Source organism: Neofelis nebulosa, chromosome 9 (genome assembly GCF_028018385.1).
Source record: "Neofelis nebulosa isolate mNeoNeb1 chromosome 9, mNeoNeb1.pri, whole genome shotgun sequence".
NCBI lineage: Eukaryota > Metazoa > Chordata > Mammalia > Carnivora > Felidae > Neofelis > Neofelis nebulosa.
In genome coordinates, this window is record NC_080790.1 from 61,470,829 (window position 1) to 61,492,365 (window position 21,537).

At 35.9% G+C, this 21,537-nt stretch overlaps 1 protein-coding gene across 6 annotated transcripts in view; it reads left to right on the forward strand.

Annotated features, from left to right (window-relative positions):
- USP34 (ubiquitin specific peptidase 34) overlaps positions 1-21,537 on the forward strand; it is a 253,091-nt gene that overhangs the window by 221,749 nt on the left and 9,805 nt on the right. For 4 of the 6 annotated variants that reach the window (XM_058683992.1, XM_058683993.1, XM_058683995.1 and 1 more), the window contains 13 exons: positions 943-991; positions 1,072-1,176; positions 1,256-1,300; positions 2,493-2,597; positions 3,639-3,786; positions 9,448-10,082; positions 11,307-11,464; positions 12,902-12,980; positions 14,524-14,650; positions 15,455-15,562; positions 16,535-16,639; positions 16,756-16,880; positions 17,871-17,994. In XM_058683992.1, coding sequence (XP_058539975.1) covers positions 943-991; positions 1,072-1,176; positions 1,256-1,300; positions 2,493-2,597; positions 3,639-3,786; positions 9,448-10,082; positions 11,307-11,464; positions 12,902-12,980; positions 14,524-14,650; positions 15,455-15,562; positions 16,535-16,639; positions 16,756-16,880; positions 17,871-17,994 — 1,913 coding nt within the window. The remainder of the gene's footprint in view (positions 1-942; positions 992-1,071; positions 1,177-1,255; positions 1,301-2,492; positions 2,598-3,638; positions 3,787-9,447; positions 10,083-11,306; positions 11,465-12,901; positions 12,981-14,523; positions 14,651-15,454; positions 15,563-16,534; positions 16,640-16,755; positions 16,881-17,870; positions 17,995-21,537) is intronic. The other 2 variants (XM_058683997.1, XM_058683996.1) reach the window with 2 other exon arrangements.

Genomic DNA, 21,537 nt, shown 5'->3' on the forward strand with positions numbered 1-21,537 from the left:
GTCTCTAGATCTAAACTACCGGTTTACAGGAAATACGGCGTCAGAGGAACATGTTAAAGCAACACCCCAAGGATACAGTGAACAAAATGGAAATGTGGGATATTCTTCAAGACGAACCACCTACTTTCTTCAATTCATAAATTGCAAGATAAAAATAAAATTGGAGGGGAAACCAGTAGTCTCTAAGATACTTAAAAGACATTTGAACCACTTGGAACAGAGGACTTTATGTGGATCTTGATTCAAACAGATTAAATATTAAAATTTTTTTTAGAAACTTGAGGTAATCATACACTGGATATTGTATGATAGTAAAGAATTGTGGATTTATTTTAAGTGTGAGTAATGGTAGTATGGATGTTTTTTACATTTTTCTGTTAGAAATATATACTGAAGTTTTTGGATTAAATGGTAAAATACCTGGAATTGCTTTAGAATAGTCCGTATTGAGTGAGTGAGAGGTACAAATGAAACAAGCCTGGTCATGAATTAGTAATTTGAAGCTGAGTAATGGGATACTTCCACTATCTTACTGTTTTCCTATGTGTCTGAAATGTTCTATAAGTTATTACAGAAATTATAAACTGGTAACTGAAAACTCTTTAGTATTTCTTATAAGTTCATTTTGTTTTAAAGGATCTCATGTAAAAAAAAAAAAAAAAAACTAAGACCCATTCTAGTGTTTATAATACACAAAAATATAGCGTTAATTAAATGTGAAATAAAGTAGATTTGGGCTTCCACAATTCTGGTATCTTGAAAAATTGTCTAAGAGACGTCTAGCAAGTAAGTTTAGCTAGCAGAAGTTTCAAAAGTCATTTTGTGTTAGTGGTTTGGTACAGTTGTAATTGAATTGGCAGTTTTGATGCATGTCATGATGCAAACAGCTGTAACGTAGCACAGAGGGAAGAAAAACTTATTTCCACTAATGTTTCCTTTCAGGCATTTGACATTATCACAGACTGACATGGCAGCATTAACAGGAGGAAAGGTAATACTTTCTATATTAGAGGATTTGATAATCGCACAAATAATAATGGTTCTTAAATGAACAACTTTTACTTTTAACAGGGATTCCCCTTCTTGTTTCAACATATTCGTGATGGCATCAATATAAGACAAACTTGTAATCTGATTTTCAGCCTCTGTCGATACAATAATCGACTTGCAGAACATGTAAGTGCTGAGATACAGTCTTAAAGTTTTTTGGTAATTTTTAGAAGAATGTTCTGAAATCCTCCTTTTTCTGTTTTAGATTGTGTCTATGCTTTTCACATCAATAGCAAAGTTGACTCCTGAGGTATGTACACATTAGCTAATTCATGTTTTTAAGACTACTAGTGCTTTCAAATAAACCTTTCTAATTGTTCTTGAAAAAATATCAAGGTTTCTCCCATAACATAACTTAGTTTTATTTATTTGTTCTAAATGTTTATGTATTTTAAGAGAAAGAGCACGAGCAGGGGACTGGGAGGGGGAGAGAGAGAGAGAGAGAGAGAGATTGATTGATTGATTGATTTTGCAGGGCTGAAACTCACAAACCATGAGATCATGACCTAAGCCAAAATCAAGAGACACTTAAATGACTGAGCCACCCACGTGCCCCACCACAACTTAGTTTTAAGTGTGTAACTAAATACACTGAATTACCCCTTTGTATTTTGTTATCATAAATGTAATTTTCCCAATTAAATATAAATTTACATATAAGTTTAACATACTAGAATGCCACCTAGATAGTAACCTTTGAAGTTTGATTTGAAGCATATATCATAATTGTGTTTAAGGAAAAAATAGACCAACCAGGACTCGGCATAGATGAAAAAAGATGTGGAAAATATAGTAATATAGTAGTATATAAAAGTATTTTTGTAAAATGGTAATGTTACAGCCACTTTATTGATACATACTTGTCAAATATTAATGTAAATTACACCTTAGTGATGAAGGGATGCTACACGAAACTTTTAACCTAAATTGTTCCAAGTACCAAGCTTGTCTCAATAATGAGTTTTGATTTGCTTTTTTTCCAAATTGACATCCAGAAGAATATGTGTTTTCTGTTACATGTGGTACCCTTGCAATTGACTTTGTATCCCAGTTTGAGCCTGCTGCTTTATGATAGTTCAGTTTATATGCAGGAGTTCTGAGGTCTTGTCACACAGATTTTTTTTTTTTTTAACGTTTATTTATTTTTGAGACAGAGAGGCAGAGCATGAACAGGGGAGGGGCAGAGAGAGAGGGAGACACAGAATCTGAAGCAGGCTCCAGGCTCTGAGCTGTCAGCACAGAGCCCGACGCGGGGCTTGAACTCACGGACCGTGAGATCACGACCTGAGCCGAAGTCGGACGCTTAACCGACAGAGCCACCCAGGCGCCCCTTGTCACACAGATTTAAATGTGATGTGTAGAAGAGTTTTACGTGTTTCTTTTCTGCAGAAACAGAAGGGTTCAAATACATTTAAATTCACAGGTATATATGTGTCTTACAGGCAGCCAATCCTTTCTTCAAATTGTTGACTATGCTAATGGAGTTTGCTGGTGGACCTCCAGGAATGCCTCCCTTTGCATCTTACATTCTGCAGAGGATATGGGAGGTAAGTAAGTCTTGCAGTAGATATTTTAGTATTTCTTTTTCTGAGAATTTTATTTTCCTAATGAAGTCATTAGCAGTTAAGTACCAGATTCTTCTTAGGTAATCCAAAATGGTTTAAGTAAGTCACAAGCCAGGGAAGAAGGCTTTAATTAGGAGGTTTGGGGTTAAAAAGAGTTCTTGTCTAGTCTCCCACTCACTTTAAAGAAAGTCTTTAAAGACTTTCTTGTAGAGTCATAGAAAAAAGCCTTTAGCCAATCTAGGGTGCTCATTCCCCTCCCCTCAAAAAGGATTCTGTGAAGTGATAGGATCTTAGAAATACAAGCCAGGTGTTTTCAGCAGTTGACAGAAATGGTAGAGGAAGTACCAACAGCTTCCTCTCTTTCAGAGTTGCTGTTGTGGTCACCGAATTTCTTTTTAGTGAGCGTGAGGAAACCTACTCTCTAGACCAGGGGTCAGCAAACTTTTTCTCTAACTGGTCAGTTAGTAAACATTTTAGGCTTTGTGGGCCCTGTGATCTCTCTTGCAACCACTCCACTGCTACTTTAGCATAAAACCATCTAGACAGTACATAATGAGCGGGTAAGGCCCAAAAGCCATAGTTTTCCAACTCTAGATTCCTAGGTTTCCTTTTCCCGTGAAAAAAATCTCTCCAGCAGTGCAGTTACTATTTTTCATTCTCATGAGCAGTAATAGATGAGGCAAGCAATAAGAAAAATAAAGATGAGAAACTTTATAGAATTAAAAGCATTGTTAATTAAGTTTATAAATTTAACAAGACGTAAAAATCATTGAATTCTCTTCCTGGCTCTGTGTTAGAGCCCTTGGTTATTTTAATTTTATTTTGCAAACTAATGTCAGATTTTTCTGAATGATAGACATAGCTTTAAAAGTGGAGGAAAACATGGGTGAAACTTCTTTTAGGCTCTAGTTTTCAAAAGTCTGTCTTGGCTGTAAGTGTTTAATGATATATACCAAAAGTAAGTAAAACAGTAACTGTTCAATCAGTTGGTTTTATATTCCGTTCTTGTCATTTTATTTGTAGGTAATTGAATACAATCCTTCTCAGTGTCTGGATTGGTTGGCAGTACAGACACCCCGAAATAAACTGGCACACAGCTGGGTCCTGCAGAATATGGAAAACTGGGTCGAGCGGTTTCTTTTGGCTCACAATTATCCTAGAGTCAGGACTTGTAAGTCACATATTCAGAACTTATCGAACCATTTGTTCCAAGTTTTGCTTTTGTTTGTTTTTTAAGGTGACTATAGTATGCCCATTGTTGTATGGAGCAAAGGCTCTTGGAGATACTGTTCTTAAAGGCCAAAGTTACATTAGTATTTGGAAACCTATGACCATGTTTTGCAAATATCTGCAATGTTTTTGGTGTCTTAAGGATAAGAAACTGTCCTGTTTTGGGTGACCTAACCACCGCTACCATCTTTGTTTCCTTAATAGACAACAAAAGATATCAGCATTAAGTGAACAGAATAAAGGATCATAAAATCCTATTTTAAAAGTGACCTCAAGGCTAAGAGTAAAGTAATAATAAAGACATAGAGCAAGCTGAGAGAAAATATTCACTGAAGTTATGGGAGTTAAATGATAAATCCTTTACACAGGCTGGAAGGGAACAAACAAAGATCTTGGAAGACAGGTGGACAAATACGAAGAATAGATATTTCACAGATTAGGAAATTGCTCATAAATAAATAGAATATTTCCTCTTTTGATAATATTCAAAGAAACAAAAATCAGAATAGTATTTTTAAATTTCTTTTTTTTTTTTTTTTTTTTTTTTTTTTTTCCCAACATTTTTTTTAAATTTATTTTTGGGACAGAGAGAGACAGAGCATGAACGGGGGAGGGGCAGAGAGAGAGGGAGACACAGAATCGGAAACAGGCTCCAGGCTCCGAGCCATCAGCCCAGAGCCTGACGCGGGGCTCGAACTCGCGGACCGCGAGATCGTGACCTGGCTGAAGTCGGACGCTTAACCGACTGCGCCACCCAGGCGCCCCTAAATTTCTTTAATCACTAAATTTAAAATCATATTTCCTAGCTGTCTGCTGAAAAGGCCTAGAATCAGTGACATTGCAGTAGCAACAAGCACATCAAATACCCAGATCTCTGTTTCTAAACACTATTCTCTGATAAAACAAATAATAGCCCTTTGAAGAAATGGCTGATTCCAGGACTGGGGCAGGTAATCTGCAAGATGAGCCTGGAGCATCTTGTAAGACCAGAAAGTAAAGAAGTATTCAAAAAAACAAAATAATGGGGGTATATCAAAGGGACACAAGACCAACCTGAAAGAATTCCCAGTGGCTAAAGCTGGAACAATTTGGGTAAAAAAATAAATAACATATCACTGGATTGTACCAGCAGTGTAAAATAAATAGCCCTGAATCCGTACTGATAAATAGTTAAGTAAATAAATGGAGACAAATCTCCCATACAGAAGAATCCTAAATAATTTATGTACATCCTTCAAGAAGGTGGAGCTTAATCTCCCAACCCCTTGAGTATGAGTTTGGTGACTTGCTTTCAAAGAGTAGATGGTAGGTTGTTAGTTTAACTTTAAGTGAAGAAATTTGACAAACATAAACTCAGCCAGGTGATTAAGGTTAACATCAATGATATGTGTTGATAGCATGTACCCTTGATATCCTTGATGTAATACAATGTGTAAAGGGCACCTTACCTGTGTGTTCTTCCCTACAAAAACCCATAAGTTGAGTCTAATAGTGATAAACAAGAGACAGACTCCATTTGAGGGACATTATTCAAAAATACCTGACCCCAGTAATCCTCAAAACTGTCAAGGTTTTCGAAAAGCGAGGAGAGCCTGAGAAACTGTCACAGTTAAGAGGAGCTTAAGGATTCGTGATAACTAAATGTAATGTATCCTAGATCCAAAATAAAAGAACATTAAGGCAAAACTAATAAAATCTAAAGTATGGAGGTTAGTTGAAAGTAGTGGTTCCTTAGTTACAACAAATGTACCATAGTAATAATAGATGTTAATAATAGGAGAAAGGGGGAAAAGAGTGTATGGGAACTGTGTTTTCTGCCTACTCTAAAATTTTGTTTAATGTTTATTTTTGAGAAAGCATGAGCAGGGGAGGAGCAGAGAGAGAGGAGACACAGAATCCAAAGCAGGCTGGATCCAGGTTCCAAGCTGTTGGCAAAGAGCCCAACGTGGGGCCCAAAGTCATGAACCATGAGATCATGACCTGAGCCAAAGTTGGAAGCTTACCCGACTTAGCCACCCTGGCACTCCTGTTCTACTTATTGTAAAATTAAAAGATTACTTGGAGAAAACATCTTAAACTTGTGGGTACACGTGGATTGGCATTGGTACTCATAGGCTCATTTTTCCTGCCACTTTATGTAACTCAATAGTAATGGGTTATTTGTAAATGCTGACATGTATGTTGGTGGCATTCATGTCCTGACTTCTCATCATAAAGCAATAAAAAAAACATACACTAAACCAAAAAAATTTTGTTTAAACAAATGGTTACTCCTAATATTCATGACAGTACTGAGGATATGGTATTCTCATACACGGCAGTGAAGTAAGTTAACATTACGGTATGAAAGGCCATTTAGCAATATGTATCAAGATACTTCAAAATGCTTTGCCCTTTTTAAATTCAGTAGTATCATTTGAAGGATTCCAATAGAAGTAAGTCATCTAATGTATGGATGCCTAAATAGCATTAGTTATAATTGTGAAAAATTAAAAACTGGATGTTCAGCTGGGAAATAAATTGTTAATAATGAATCATTTAAAAATTATAATAGTTTTAGGGGTGCCTGGGTGGCTCAGTCTGTTAAGTGTCCAACTTTGGCACAGGTCATGATCTCACAGTTGAGTTTGAGCCCCACTTGGACTAGGATTTTCTCTCTCTCACTCGGTCTCTGTCTCTCTCAAAATAAATAAACTTAAAAAAAATAAAAATTGTAATAGTTTTAGACTATAGTAAACACATAGTAACATAGTTTTAGACTATAGTAAACACATAGTGTTGTGTGGTGAAAAAGTGCTTTTGATAATGTAACTTGAAAAAACAGCCAAAATATTTTCATAGAACAATAAACCTTAGAATAAGAATTAGAGTAACATGTATAGAAGAAAAACTACAGAGAAATACTATTAAATCTTAAAAAATAATTTTAAGGAATGCTTTAGAATGTTTAGAGAAAAGAAGAAAAATGGAGGCATGATAAGTGTCTTAAAATAGTTGAAGAGTTGCCATATAGAAATGGAAGTAGATTTGTCCTAAGTTCTCTCTAGCATAGAACTTAAATAAAGGAACTCTTCAGTCATAGCAAGGCAGTTTTTTACAAAATGGTCTGTTCTTTCATATTGACCTTCTTAACTGTTGTCAGTGATAAACATAATTTAAAAGCTGTGTATTTCTCCCAAGGAGAACTTATTTTTTATTTAAAAGCAGATAGCTCTTCAAGAAATAAATAGATGGTTTGGTATATGATAAAGCAAAGCTAAATGTTAATTGTGGAATTTAAGTGGGTCTTTATTTTATTTTATTTTTTTAACGTTTATTTATTTTTGAGACAGAGAGAGACAGAGCGTGAACGGGGGAGGGGCAGAGAGAGAGGGAGACACAGAATCTGAAATAGGCTCCAGGCTCTGAGCTGTCAGCACAGACCCCGGTGCGGGGCTCGAACTCACAGACCGTGAGATCATGACCTGAGCCGAAGTCGGATGCTTAACCAACCGAGCCACCCAGGCGCCCCTTAAGTGGGTCTTTAGTAAAGTTTTTTAAACCTTTCATTGTGTTTGAAAATTTTGCATAATAAAATATTGGGATAAAAATATATAACTTAATCTAAGTAAGTTTTTGCTAATCACAAATTGTCTCAGTAGCAGCTTAAACAAAAATTGAACAGAATGACCCTTAAATGCCAAGTTTTAACTTTTTTTTTTTTTTTTTTTTTAATTTTTTTTTCAACGTTTTTTATTTATTTTTGGGACAGAGAGAGACAGAGCATGAACGGGGGAGGGGCAGAGAGAGAGGGAGACACAGAATCGGAAACAGGCTCCAGGCTCCGAGCCATCAGCCCAGAGCCTGACGCGGGGCTCGAACTCACGGACCGCGAGATCGTGACCTGGCTGAAGTCGGACGCTTAACCGACTGCGCCACCCAGGCGCCCCAACCAAGTTTTAACTTTTGAAACACATACCAAATTGAGCCTAACTGAAAACAGACTGACCAGAGCAACGTATAGAGGGAAAAATATGTAGAGATGGAGTATTGTGCACAAAGTTGTGCATAAAGTTTAATTTGAAATAAATCTTTAAAACAGGTTACAGTTAATCTTAGAAACTAACTTTATTTGCTTTGACAGAACATTGGAAATTATCAAATTATAGGTAGAATAGTAGGAAACAATTAGTAGGCATAGTGAAAAGAGTTAAACTAAGGCATTAGAGTCCTTGAGGTGAGGAGGTTCTGTGATGACTTTTTAGGAGCATTAGCTCGTGAATCGGGTATATTTGGGTTTGAATTCCAGCTCTGCCACTAGATGTGTACTATGGGTGTAGCCTTACTGTTTTAAGTCCGAATGAAAGTGAGGATAATAAAAGTAGTGCTTGCTACATAAAATAACGGTGTTAAATAGTATAAATGTTCAAGAAATGTTAGCAGTTCTTGTTGTTGTGATTATTGTTGTTTGACCATTATCATTACTGTCATTGTCATCCTTATCATCTCCCAAGGCTAAATCTGAGCTCTACCTCTTTATCTGTGTGACGTTGGTCTTTGCTTCTCCAAGATTCAGATTTTCCAATGTAACATCACCTATCTCCAGGATGATTGTAAGGATTAAATAAAATAATATGTTTAAAGTACCTTGCTCAGTGCTTTGCACATAGTAACTTTTTACAGAGGGACTCAACTAATGAGTTATTTACCTCTCAGAATTATATGCTTAATAACCTTTTTCAGGTATGCTGAAGGAGGGATGCTTTCTTTGCATTCAGAGTCAGCCTAGAAACGTCCAGTTAGGGAATCAATAAGTCATGGGGATAAAAGAGACAGCATAGGGAACATAGTCAGTGATACTGTAGTAGTGTTGTGTGGTGACAGATGGTAGCTACACTTGTGGGCAGCATAGCCTAACATAAAGAGAAGTTGAGTTACTATGTTGTACACCTGAGACTAATATAACATTGTATGACAACTATACACAAATTAAAAAAAATTTAATACAAATTTAGCCCAGAAGACTTTTAAAGATTTTCCAAAGTTAATGTTCTATAATTGGCATATATAATCTTCTACATTATAATGAACTTTAAAATAGAAGGTCTCATTCTATTTCTGTAACTTTACATTTTACTGTTAACTGTCAATCATTACAAAATAATGTATCATCATTTTGTAAAGAAGAAGAAAAGTAAGATGCTAAAACATCGAATGATCTGACCATGTCAGACAGCCTTAGCTAGGTCTTCTGGCTCCAAATGCTGTATTATTCCTGGTAAACCATATTATTTCCTAAGAAGAAATGAAACGATAAAATAAGTGGAAAATTCTGTATCTTGGGAAAGCTAACCAAGAAGGTTAAAAACTGTTTCTATTAATGCAGTTATTGTCACTACTTTAAAAGTAACAATGACAGAATGGAAGGCGTCTGTTTTCATCATCCCTTGGGATCTTTCTTTGGGGCCAGTGGTAGAGCAGAACGATATTAAGAAATGTTCATGTCCCTTAATTTTTAATCATTTTGATTTTTAAAGAGAAGAGTGGCTTTGTGTTTAATGACTGCTCTTCAGTCTGTTTTATATCTTATAAGGATCTGACAGTTTTGTTTTACATTTTATAGCTGCAGCTTATCTTCTGGTGTCCCTTATACCAAGCAATTCATTCCGCCAGATGTTCCGGTCAACAAGGTCTTTGCACATCCCAACCCGTGACCTTCCACTCAGTCCAGACACAACAGTAGTCCTACATCAGGTCTACAACGTGCTCCTTGGTTTGCTCTCAAGAGCCAAACTTTATGTTGATGCTGCTGTTCATGGCACTACAAAGCTAGTGCCCTATTTTAGCTTTATGACTTACTGTTTAATTTCCAAAACTGAGAAGCTGATGTTTTCCACATATTTCATGGATTTGTGGAACCTTTTCCAGCCTAAACTTTCTGAGCCAGCAATAGCTACAAATCACAATAAACAGGCTTTGCTTTCATTTTGGTACAATGTGTGTGCTGACTGTCCAGAGAATATCCGCCTTATTGTTCAGAACCCAGTGGTAACCAAGAACATTGCCTTCAATTACATCCTTGCTGACCATGATGATCAGGATGTGGTGCTTTTTAACCGTGGGATGCTGCCAGCCTACTACGGCATTCTGAGGCTCTGCTGTGAACAGTCTCCTGCATTCACACGACAACTGGCTTCTCACCAGAACATCCAATGGGCCTTTAAGAATCTTACACCACATGCCAGCCAATACCCTGGAGTGAGTAAAATTGATAATTATATCTGTATCTTCAAATTGATTGGAAATAACCAATTTGTCCCCCTGGTGGGAAGTGGTGACAAAATATGGAAATATGTATAGTCTAACTGTTCTTTCTTAAGAACTTACTGTGTATTTGTTTTCTTGAATATATGTATAAAATGCTGTAGTACTATAACATTGGTAAGTAATACGGATAATTCTTAGGTTGATGTTGAAATTTTATCTCTAATTGAACTTAGCTATTTTAATTTATTTAGATATTTATTATCAAGATCTACATGCTGTGCTAAGCCGTGAACTATGCAATATTTTTATCTTAGCTGTAGTATTCCCTAGTGTTTTTTTCTTAACTACATTCAGGGGAATGAAATGGTTAAGGAGTCCATCAGAATACAAATATATGCGGTCTAAATCTGGTACCTTTATTTCTGCAGACTGTTTATAAGTTTCGTATTAAAAACTCCCCCCTTCATGTATAGCTGTCATTCCTGGATATTCCGTTATACTATTGCTTCTTAACATTGTTGTAAACTCAAGATGACATCAAGAGGGTTTAAGTCTGGGAAAGGGGTTGGAGGAAGAGTGAAGAACGCTTTTTTCAAGCTGTCAACCTAGAGGCCACAAACTGCTAATATGAGAAGTTTTTTGCTAAATGGGAGATGGTGGGAGTGGAGAGTAGTGGCGTTTTCTTTTTTTTTTTTAATTTTTTTTTTAACGTTTATTTATTTTTGAGATAGAGAGAGACAGAGCATGAACGGGGGAGGGTCAGAGAGAGGGAGACACAGAATCTGAAACAGGCTCCAGGCTCTGAGCTGTCAGCACAGAGCCCGATGCGGGGCTCGAACTCATGGACCACGAGATCATGACCTGAGCCGAAGTCGGACGCTTAACCGACTGAGCCACTCAGGCGCCCCAGTAGTGGCGTTTTCAAGACATTCAACATTTACTTAAGAGTTCAGTCAAATGAATGCAATGAAGAGTATTTTAATTACTGGTATCCTTGAATTATATACTACTTTTTCCTGTTGAAAAAAAGCACCTTAATTAAGATCCTTTAGACATGATGTAGTAAATTGTTCCACACGGCCCCCCCCCCACCCCCCTGCCAAGAAAGAATAACCTAATTTCCAGCCAAGAAATTTAGAATGCCTACAATAGAGGAAATGTTCTAAAATGTTGTAGGGTTAAAAGGTCACCAAAATGCTTCTTTGCCCTTTTTAGGCAGTAGAAGAACTGTTTAACCTGATGCAGCTGTTTATAGCTCAGAGGCCAGATATGAGAGAAGAAGAATTAGAAGATATTAAACAGTTTAAGAAAACAACCATAAGTTGTTACTTACGTTGCTTAGATGGCCGCTCCTGCTGGACTACTTTAATAAGGTAAAAAAGATGTTTTCTGGTGATTTTTTAATATGTTTTGTTTTTCCAAGTGAGGAAATGGGCACTATCCTTTTGGACCTTTTGAAGAGTTATAATTAAACTATAACTGAGAGTTTACCAATTCTTGAAAGGTATTAGGGAAGCATTTTCCATGTAGTTACCTTGGAAGGATTTAGCTCTTAAAAATTAACACTACTTTTGAACAGCTTTTATTTTGTTTTGGTTTTGGATTGTTTGTATGTGTTTTATCAGAATCTTAATGTATAATCTTAAATCTGAAGCTTGAATCCTCCTCTGTGTTGCTATTCATCCTGACTTATGCTTAGACAGTTCAGTTCTAGAGGCCTCCAAAAACAGCTGTCTCCATCTTTGGATGAGTCTTACTGTTAATGTTTTAAATTGTTTAGCCCAGATCTACCTGTCTTTTTTAACTATAAGAATTAGCCAAATAACAAAACATCATTATAATTGTTCAGAGCTACAGAAGTTATTGAATGGTTGTAAAGGAACTCTGCAATAAATGACACATAATTCCCTTAACTGTAGAAAGTCTAAGTTAATTTCTTAAAACGCTTCTGTGTATTACATTTAAGACTTGGAGGTAATGTCCTTTATGGGGCGCATTTTGGCAGTATTTCTTTGAACACTATAATATTTTAAGCTTGATCAACCAAGATAAAGTTATTTCAGGTTTTCTTGAGAAAATTTTCAAATTTGAATCTTTATTAGTACACAAAATGAATTAACTTATGCTTTTGCTCTAAAGGAATTCTTTTAAAATGTTGGCATTAATTTTAAATACATTGTTTTCCCAAGGTTTACTATTTATCTTTTTCTTAAAAAAAAAAAAAAAGATTGAGCTTTCTTAATTCTTTTTTGAAAAAGTAAAGAAAACATCTAACTAAAGTAGAAGGAATTCTGGTTGTACTTCTATATAGCAGCAGTTTCCAATACGTAATAATGAAATTAGGTCTGTTAACAGGAGCAATACAACTACTTTTGAGGATTATCACATAAATTATTTTCAAGGCCATGGTGCGTTTAATGTTTCCCCTTCATGTTTCTCTTTCTTCCAAGAACCAGCTGATGAGTGCTTGGATAGTATAAGTGTATTTTGTTATTATCCAGAAGATAAACCCATTTAAAAAATAAACATTATTTATACTGAAACTTTAAGAATATTCACATGATACCTCTCTTCCACTGTTTTGAGCAATTGTTGACTAGATACTAGCATATGCAACTTTTCTCCATGTTATTTAGAGCGTTTCTTAATATTATCTCCTTTTATTACATTACTAAAAAACAGATATAAGCAGTCTCTCCTGTAGGTAGAAAAGTAGAGAGTCCAAATGACCATTTAGTTCTATTTTTTTGTCACCTGAGTTTTCCATTCTGATGCAGAGTTCTCAACCTGGACTTTATGTATTCTTCTAGTGCCTTCAGAATACTATTAGAATCTGATGAAGACAGACTACTTGTTGTATTTAATCGAGGGTTGATCCTGATGACTGAGGTAAATATTTTATTCCATTTTATAGTAGACGTATCTCATTTTAATGTTTTCACCAAGACTTCTTTTTTTATGGATATTTAGTATTCATGCTAGACTGTTTTACAGGTCTTTAGATTTGGGTTATACAGATCAATAAATGCAATGTATATTCCAAGAATAATAAGGTCACAGGTTTTAGGTTGTTGTTTTCTTTGTGCATTGTAATTCCATACTTCTTATTTTGTATTTAGAACAACACTGTTTTTATTGATTCCATTTGTAAGGGTAGAAACAGATGAAATTCATGTGATTTAATCACTAGCACAGTTTTTCAATATCTCACTTATTTGACAGTTAAGAAACTGAGATTACTTACCATCATCAGAGGAAGCCATTGAGACTGTTATAGGTGGTTAAAATCACCTGCTCATTCTTCCCACAATTCTTGAATATCCACAACTATGAGATGATTTTAAAGCCATAGAGGTACATTTTACCCTTTAGTCTAATAATGGAGAGAAGACAAAAGAATATATGCCAAGAATACCATGAGAAATAAGAGTTAAGATAGCTTTTTCAGTTAATGGTGTTACAGAATAGGAAAACCACATTTTTGAAACTGCACTTAAGAAGAATTTGAACTTGTAAAGATAAGTGGGAGAGTATTTAGATAAATGATGTGGTCACCACAGGGGCAACAAAGTATTGTCGTATTTGAAAAAATGCCACATATTTTTGTTTGGCTAGAACAAAAGGTATGTGAAGAGTAGTGAGAATTTCATTCTTTCATTCAACAGATGTTTGAATGTCTACTCTGTGCCACGCATTGTGCTAGGCACTGGGTATACAGCAGTGAACAAGATAGACATGGTTCCTGTCCTCATAGCTTATAGGTTAAGTGCCATACAAGTACATTGTTTAGTTAAGGTACCACTACAGATTCTAGACGATGGATTTTGAACTTTGAATTATGGATAGTATATAGGTTATAGGGAACTGATTTGAGAGGATTAGAAAAAAAAAGCTTTGTGTAAAATGAAATAGGAAAAAAAAGCTAAGGATTTGGAATGAAAAGATTTAATAAGCTAATATGATTAAAGGAATTCTACCTTTTGGAGCCCTTTTTCCTCATTCAGGTGTACTGTTTTGGCTATAGCTGACAACCATTTCACTATTGTCTTCCTTCCGAAGCCCTAGAATGTTAGAGACAGCAGTTACGCATTCTTCACAATCTTGTTGCCTGCTGCTTTGCAATCTCTAAGGCTTGTGGCCTTAGAGCAAACAGTAACCAAAAACAAACAAAATGATTAAACGAATTATTCCTTCAGATCAAAATGTATGCATAAAATATCAGCTCTGCAGGTGAGCACTGTTTTTGTATTTTAAGGAAGAGCTGAATTGGGAGAATTTGACTTTTAGGTAGAAAGCAAATACATTTGCTTTGGGCATATGTGCACACACATAAAGTCTGGAAATATCTGTCATAAAGGGTGAGCACTACCATTTTGTGGCTCAGTAAAGTAAAAATGAAATGAAAATTTCCATCTTTTTAAATCACTTGTAGTCATTCAACACTCTGCACATGATGTATCATGAAGCCACAGCTTGCCATGTGACTGGAGATTTAGTAGAACTTCTGTCAATATTCCTTTCAGTTTTGAAGTCTACACGCCCGTATCTTCAGAGAAAAGGTTTGGTCATTCTTCTTATTTTTGTCACCTTTAACTATTACAGAACAAAATAAGGGTTTCAAACCACATGTTTCAGAGATTTTTGTCTTTATCTCTAGTTGATGGTACAGAAGATGAGAATGCTCCCTGTCATCAAATATTCATCATGACCTCCCGATATAAAGCTGGAATGCTCTTGTTTATTCTCTAATGCCTTCCTGGAAAATAGGCAGCATCTTATAAGTGTTAAAATTTAGGAGACTAGAAAATGCTTCCAAGCAGAGTAACAACATGGGTATTTTGTGAAGGTTCTCCAGCTGGAAACCTCCATGGCTTAGGTTAGATTATTTTTAGTTTCAAGAGAAATAACTATAAAAGATATCTCTCCCCCACAGTGTGAACTCTGAACTTCATATAAATTTCTAGAAAACGGACATATTCATGACTAAAATAATGTGTTTTAAGAAACCTAACAGGTTTGGGGCGCCTAGGTGGCTCAGTGGGTTAAGCATCTGGCTCTTGGTTTCAGTTCATGTCTTGGTCTCGTGAGATTGAGCCCTGCATCAGGCTCTGTGCAGAGCCTGCTTGGGATTCTGTCTCCCTCTCTCTGCCCCTACCCCACTCGTGCTCTGTGTCTCTCAAAGCAATCTAGTAGGTTTAACAGTAGTAGCTATCTCATGAAAATAATCACTTAGCTTTCACCAAAGATGTTTATGTCATTAACTTGATTTTCTTAGTGTTAGCATTCTGTAGGTAATAATAGAAAATAATTGTGAGGAAGTTTGAACTCAAGTGGCATATTTATGTATGCTTTTTTATTTGCAGATGTGAAACAAGCATTAATCCAGTGGCAGGAGCGAATTGAATTTGCCCATAAACTGTTAACTCTTCTTAATTCCTATAGTCCTCCAGAACTTAGAAATGCCTGTATAGGTAAGTTACTTGGAAAATATACCTGTGTGAAAACCTAGTGGAAGATTCTTACGGAATATTTTTTGCAAGATGTGGTATTAGTTCTGTGCTATTAGCTTCAGAAATAAGCTAATACCATAGATGTGGTATTAGCTTCAGAAAACATTTTTACTTTTTATGTGTAACTCATACTGGCCAGCAAATCCTAGAAAATCTAGTTATATTTTTCAACATGCCAGTAATTATGTGATCATGGGCAGGTCACATAACATATCTAGGCTCTTTGAGCTTAGGTTATTTCTAGATCTTTTGCAGCTCTGAAATCTTCTGGTCCTATATAAACAAGGTAGAATCACACAAATGTTTACAAAGGAGAGCTGATATTATAAAGAGTTGGAGTAATTATTTCACTGTCCGTTCTTTTGCCTAAAGATACTTCTTAGTAGCTGTTCTCAGACTCGAGTATTTTACCTTTTTAAAGTCCTCTTTAGAGACTGTAACTATTTATGGTTTGTTTGTTTGTTTTTTTTTTCATTTACAAAATGATGTGAGTAATCAGTTTTGGTCTGATGTTCTGTGGAATCACTGGCCTGTAACTTCAGTAACCTCTGACTGCCAGTAGCCTGTCATCATCACAAGGTTTACGTCTGTGTGATGTTGATTTTATGAAGACACGACATCAGTGTGCATTAAATATTTCCTTTAGTGTACTTATCCATGGTGCTTCTCTTGGATAAATAAAATACACGTAAATAGTTTTAAACTTTGGTTTCTAAATGATATTGTGGTTAGTAACTCTGCTGATTCAGATTTGATTGAGCATCAGACAGAATTTCTCCCAGTGTCAGGAGCTAAAACCGTTCTAGACTCATTAAAACTTTCCACCTGCCATACTGCAACCAATCACCCTAACAGGATTTGTGAGTTTCAAAGTAGCAGGTTAGATATATACTCCAGTTTTACTTTAAACTCACACTGTGTTTTTATTTTCAGATGTCCTCAAGGAACTTGTGCTTTTGAGTCCCCATGACTTTCTTCATACTCTGGTTCCATTTCTACAACACAACCATTGTACTTATCATCATAGTAATATACCAAGTACGTATTCCTCAAGCACAGTACTTGAATGTGGTTGGCATTTAATCTTTCTGCACACTGAAACATGGAGATTTATTTTTTCCATTTATTCTTATTGTACACTTTTAATGTCTTAGTGTCTCTTGGACCTTATTTCCCTTGTCGAGAAAATATCAAGCTAATAGGAGGGAAAAGCAATATTCGGCCTCCGCGCCCTGAACTCAATATGTGCCTCTTGCCCACAATGGTGGAAACCAGTAAGGTATGTTGGGATGCCAGGAAAACCATGTTTCTGTAGTACACAGTAATTTGAAATTTCCCCTCTAGCAGTTATATTAGATTTAAATGACCATTTTGTGGATCCTAAGAAGATTAGACTCATTCGGACTTTTTCCTTTTAGTGCTCTGAAATGTTGGTTGAGTATTTGCAAAATCAACAACAAGCACAAGTAATAAGTTTTTTCCCTCCCTCAAAAAAATACCCTAATAGAAAGTCTTAGGAGTATTTGTCACTAGGCTAAATTATAACTGGGTCATATTTCTAAACCTGAAGAGTCAAGTTAGGTATTTATTATTGTTTAAATTTGACCATATAATCAATGACTTCATTTACTGCCCTTTCCTTATAATCCCTTGACCTAAGCCTAATATCACTGATAGATTTATCATCATTTGTAGTCTGATTCTTCTCTTCTAATTCATATTCTAAAATAATGCTAATTCTAAATTATAGAGAATATTGAACAGAGGATAATTTATCTTAGTTTCAACATTTTTTTAACAATTTTTCCCTTTATCTATCTTCACCCCACTTCATTCACACTGCCCCTGGCCCACCATCTTTGGATCTTAACTATACTTAAGTTCTTATAAAATATTAAAAATAATTAACACTGTAGTAACCATTACAGAAATCACTTGAAATCTATTTCAAAAATCAAATTTAATTCAACTCTTCTTGATGATGTCTGTAGAACTAAAGTGTCACATTTTAAAATCCTACAGTAATTTTACTTTATTAAAGTATATAGAAATAATGGGTAATTTAATTGATAGCATTTGCACACTGAAAATAAATTTGTGACAATTAAGATCTTAACATTACTAGAAACTTGGAATTTAAAACTAGGTTCTTATAGAATTTAAATATTTAATCAGCTTTTTAGTTTAAACTTATTACATTTGCACAAAATATGCTCTTTAATTTATTATACAATTTAAGTGCAACCATTTTATCATCTTTAACCTTCAGGGCAAAGATGACGTTTATGATCGTATGCTGCTAGACTACTTCTTTTCTTATCATCAATTCATCCATCTATTATGCCGAGTTGCAATCAACTGTGAAAAATTTACTGAAACATTAGTTAAGCTGAGTAAGTATAAAAGATGAGCAGTAAATTCCACTGAATTATTTTAAGCCCCTAGCCACTCAGGAAGGGGAGACCAAAATGAGACCATCCTTTTTTTCTTTTTTAAAGTGACTGTTTAAAAATATTAATTATTCTTGGGAACATTTTTATTTTTATTAAGAAAACACCAACTTACTGGTTTCCATTGAATAGTTCTGCCCAGAGTTTCAGCTGGCCTATAAAGGAGTGTGGAGTAGGGCTGATCACTTTGTACATAGAAGCCCAAGTCCTCCTCCATCTGCCCAGCAGAATTTAAAAACAAATACCAAAAACTACTCTGCTTTAGGGAGGCAGGCTTAGAGAGGTGGACTTTCCCAGCCCTGATCTTGAGGATAAGATGAGATCTATAGTGCCAGCTGTGCTTTGGAGCTGGCAATGCCAAGAGCAAACTGAGTGGGCTTGCCAGGATGAAGCAGAGGTGCATATCTGAGTAAATTAGGAGGTAAGTCTCATGAAATAGAGAGATGAGTGAGAAGAAAGGAAATTTGATAAGATATGAGAAATAGTAAACAAAACCATCAGTGAGTTATAAAAGGGCAAAAAACTCAAATTATTCAAGAATGTGCCTGAGACCTATAAGAGAATTGCTCCCTTTGGGTGACTTTTTCTAGCTAAAAATCTTTAGAAGATATGTCCCCTCTCTTAGGACCTCCAGAGTTACCAGGGTCTGTGTGGCCTGTGAGTCTTACTTCTTTATGGATGGCCCAGGATCCTCTCCCAGTGTTCTGTAGTTTTGTTTCAGAGCATAGGAAGTGAAATGCTCATGGAACCACCACCCAGGTCAAGAAACAGAATATTGTCACACTCTAGAACTCCCCATCGTGCTCCTCCTTAATCACAACCCCTTCCTTCTGTGGAAGAGGTTTTGATCCACTATAAGTAGGGCAAAAGATGTGAACATACCTTAGGTTCCATTATCCAAGAAGAAGGAAGTGGTAACAGCTGTCAGGGATAATTCCTCTTCAGAAAAAACCATCTTATTGGTAAGTGATTAGAGTGTCTTCAGATTTGGAAGATTGTTCCTTCCACCTGTTATCATTAGCTGGTTTTATACATATGTGGCTGAAGTGCCAAGTGGGGGCTGTGGGTGGGGAAGCACATGATGAGATTGGCCATTTCATGATTACACAGTTCAGTCATGGCACTTGGTAAAAAACTAAAACCTAGCAGTGGCAGTGATCGAGTGTGAGAAAATGTCCAGGAATTCTGGTAACACAGCCTTGTTCCCAGATAAGAAGGGGGACTTCTTAAAATGCTGACCTTAAGAAAAGTTCTTGGTAATTGTGTTCACGTGATTTATACCAAAAGTTATGTGAGGAACTATTTTGGCTTCTTGAACAGCTGTGATCAAATAATGAATGTTGTACCCTCTTTGGGACTGTCTTTCCTCATCAATACAAATACATGTTTCAGGGAAAATAAACATGGAGGCGAGGAGGAAGGGAAAGAGGACATACACTTAGCCATCAGCATTAGCTAAATCAACTTTCATATTTTATATTCCCATCCCTTTTATAACCATGAAGCACTGTTGATGCTGCCTCCTAAGTGGTTAGTGTATGAGGATGGAAATACTCTCCCAACTGCATCATCGTCCACATTATGATAGCCACAAGCCATATGTGAGTGTTGAGAACTTGAAATGTGATTTAAGAAATGGAATTTTCATTTCATTTTAACCAAACTTAGCCAGATGTGGCTGGTGGCTGTATTGATACAAAACAAAGCCTTCACAAGTTGAGCAGGTTGTACCTTTTTTTTTTTTAATTAGTTAATTCATTTATGTATTTTTATTAGGATCCTCCTACTCTGCCATCTTCCCCAGAAGTCATGGTTATCTCTTAATGCAGAAAATCAGACATTATTTTGAATATGAAATAAAACAAAGACCTAAAAGCAGTGCTTTCCTTATGTGTCATCTGAATAGCGAGAGTACATCCCAGTGTTTCAGGTTAACGCCTGCTTTCAGTTGCAATGATTATTTCCAGGGAGAGGCACCTAGGAGAGAGCTTGAGAAAGCAAAGCCCACATTGACTGTAATAGGGAGCAGGCAAATTGATAAGGAGTTTCAACTTGTATAATTTCTTCAAAAACTTATATTTGGCAACAAGGAAAGAGCAAATTTAAACTGGTTGTGTCCTTAATCATTTGAGCCTTGAGGTTAGATGGTCCAAGGGCCAGAATATTGTGACCACAGGTGGGGTTGTCTCAAGACCTATATGATTGTAGGTCACTTCCAGTTTTGAGGAAAAGTCTCTGTGGTAATTCTTATGGATAACTAAGCAGATTTTAAGATTTGTTGGGAGACAAAAAGGAATTATGTAATAATTGTATATTAGAGTTACAGGTGCAAAACAGTAAAGTGTGGGTTGGAGTGCTTTTGAAGTAGAGGTAGGCATGGGGCTACGGAGACACAGAAGTGGGGGGAGAATTTGGGGAGAGTGAACAAAGCTACTGACTTCCATGTGAAATAACTGTGTCTGAAATTACAGTATTTTGATATTTAAAAATGGTGGAATTTAGCCAAAAAAATTCTAAAAAAGAATAAGAGGGACTGGCAACTATTTTTTTTTTTAATTTTTTTTTTTTAACGTTTATTTTTGAGACAGAGAGAGACAGAGCATGAACGGGGGAGGGTCAGAGAGAGGGAGACACAAGATCTGAAACAGACTCCAGGCTCTGAGCTGTCAGCACAGAGCCCGACTCGGGGCCTGAACTCACGGACCGCGAGATCATGACCTGAGCCGAAGTCGGCCGCTTTACCGACTGAGCCACCCAGGCGCCCCGGGACTGGCACTGTTGATTAAAAAAAAAAAAAAAAAAAAAAACAACTTACCAAAGATCAGTAATTTTTAATTTTATTTTTAAGATTTAATACATACACATATTCAAAACAGCAAGAAGTACACATCACAATATCCCCCACTTTTATTAAATTTTTTAATCTTTTTTTGCATATAAGCAGCAAATATAGGTTTATTTTCTCTTCTTTCTTACATGAAAGTGAATTACAATGTTTAAAACTGTGTGAAGCAGATATGAAAATACATGGGCAGAAAAACATACACAAGCAATGGAAAACGGCCCCAAATAAACATAAGGATACATGGGGTTTTGGAGTCAATTAAGATGACCTGTCAGATTTGTGGACATTGTATGGTATTGAGAGAATCAGTCAGCTACTTAGGGAGAGAAGGGGCAGGACTTTAATATCTTACACTTAAATAGATTACAGGAGGATTAAAGATTTAGCTGTGAAGAATAAAGTCATAACAATATTAAAGAAAAACACAGAATCACATAGTTAGCACCTTGAGATTTGAAAGACCATTAAGCAGGACACAAAACCCATAAACAATAAAATAAAATCTTTGGCAATGTAAAAATTGAAATTACTACATGTTGAAAAATGCCATCGATGAAAATATAGCTAGTGGGGAAAATATTTGCATTCTTAACAGATAAGTGGTTAGTATTGGCAATATATAAAGAATTTTTAGGATTCAG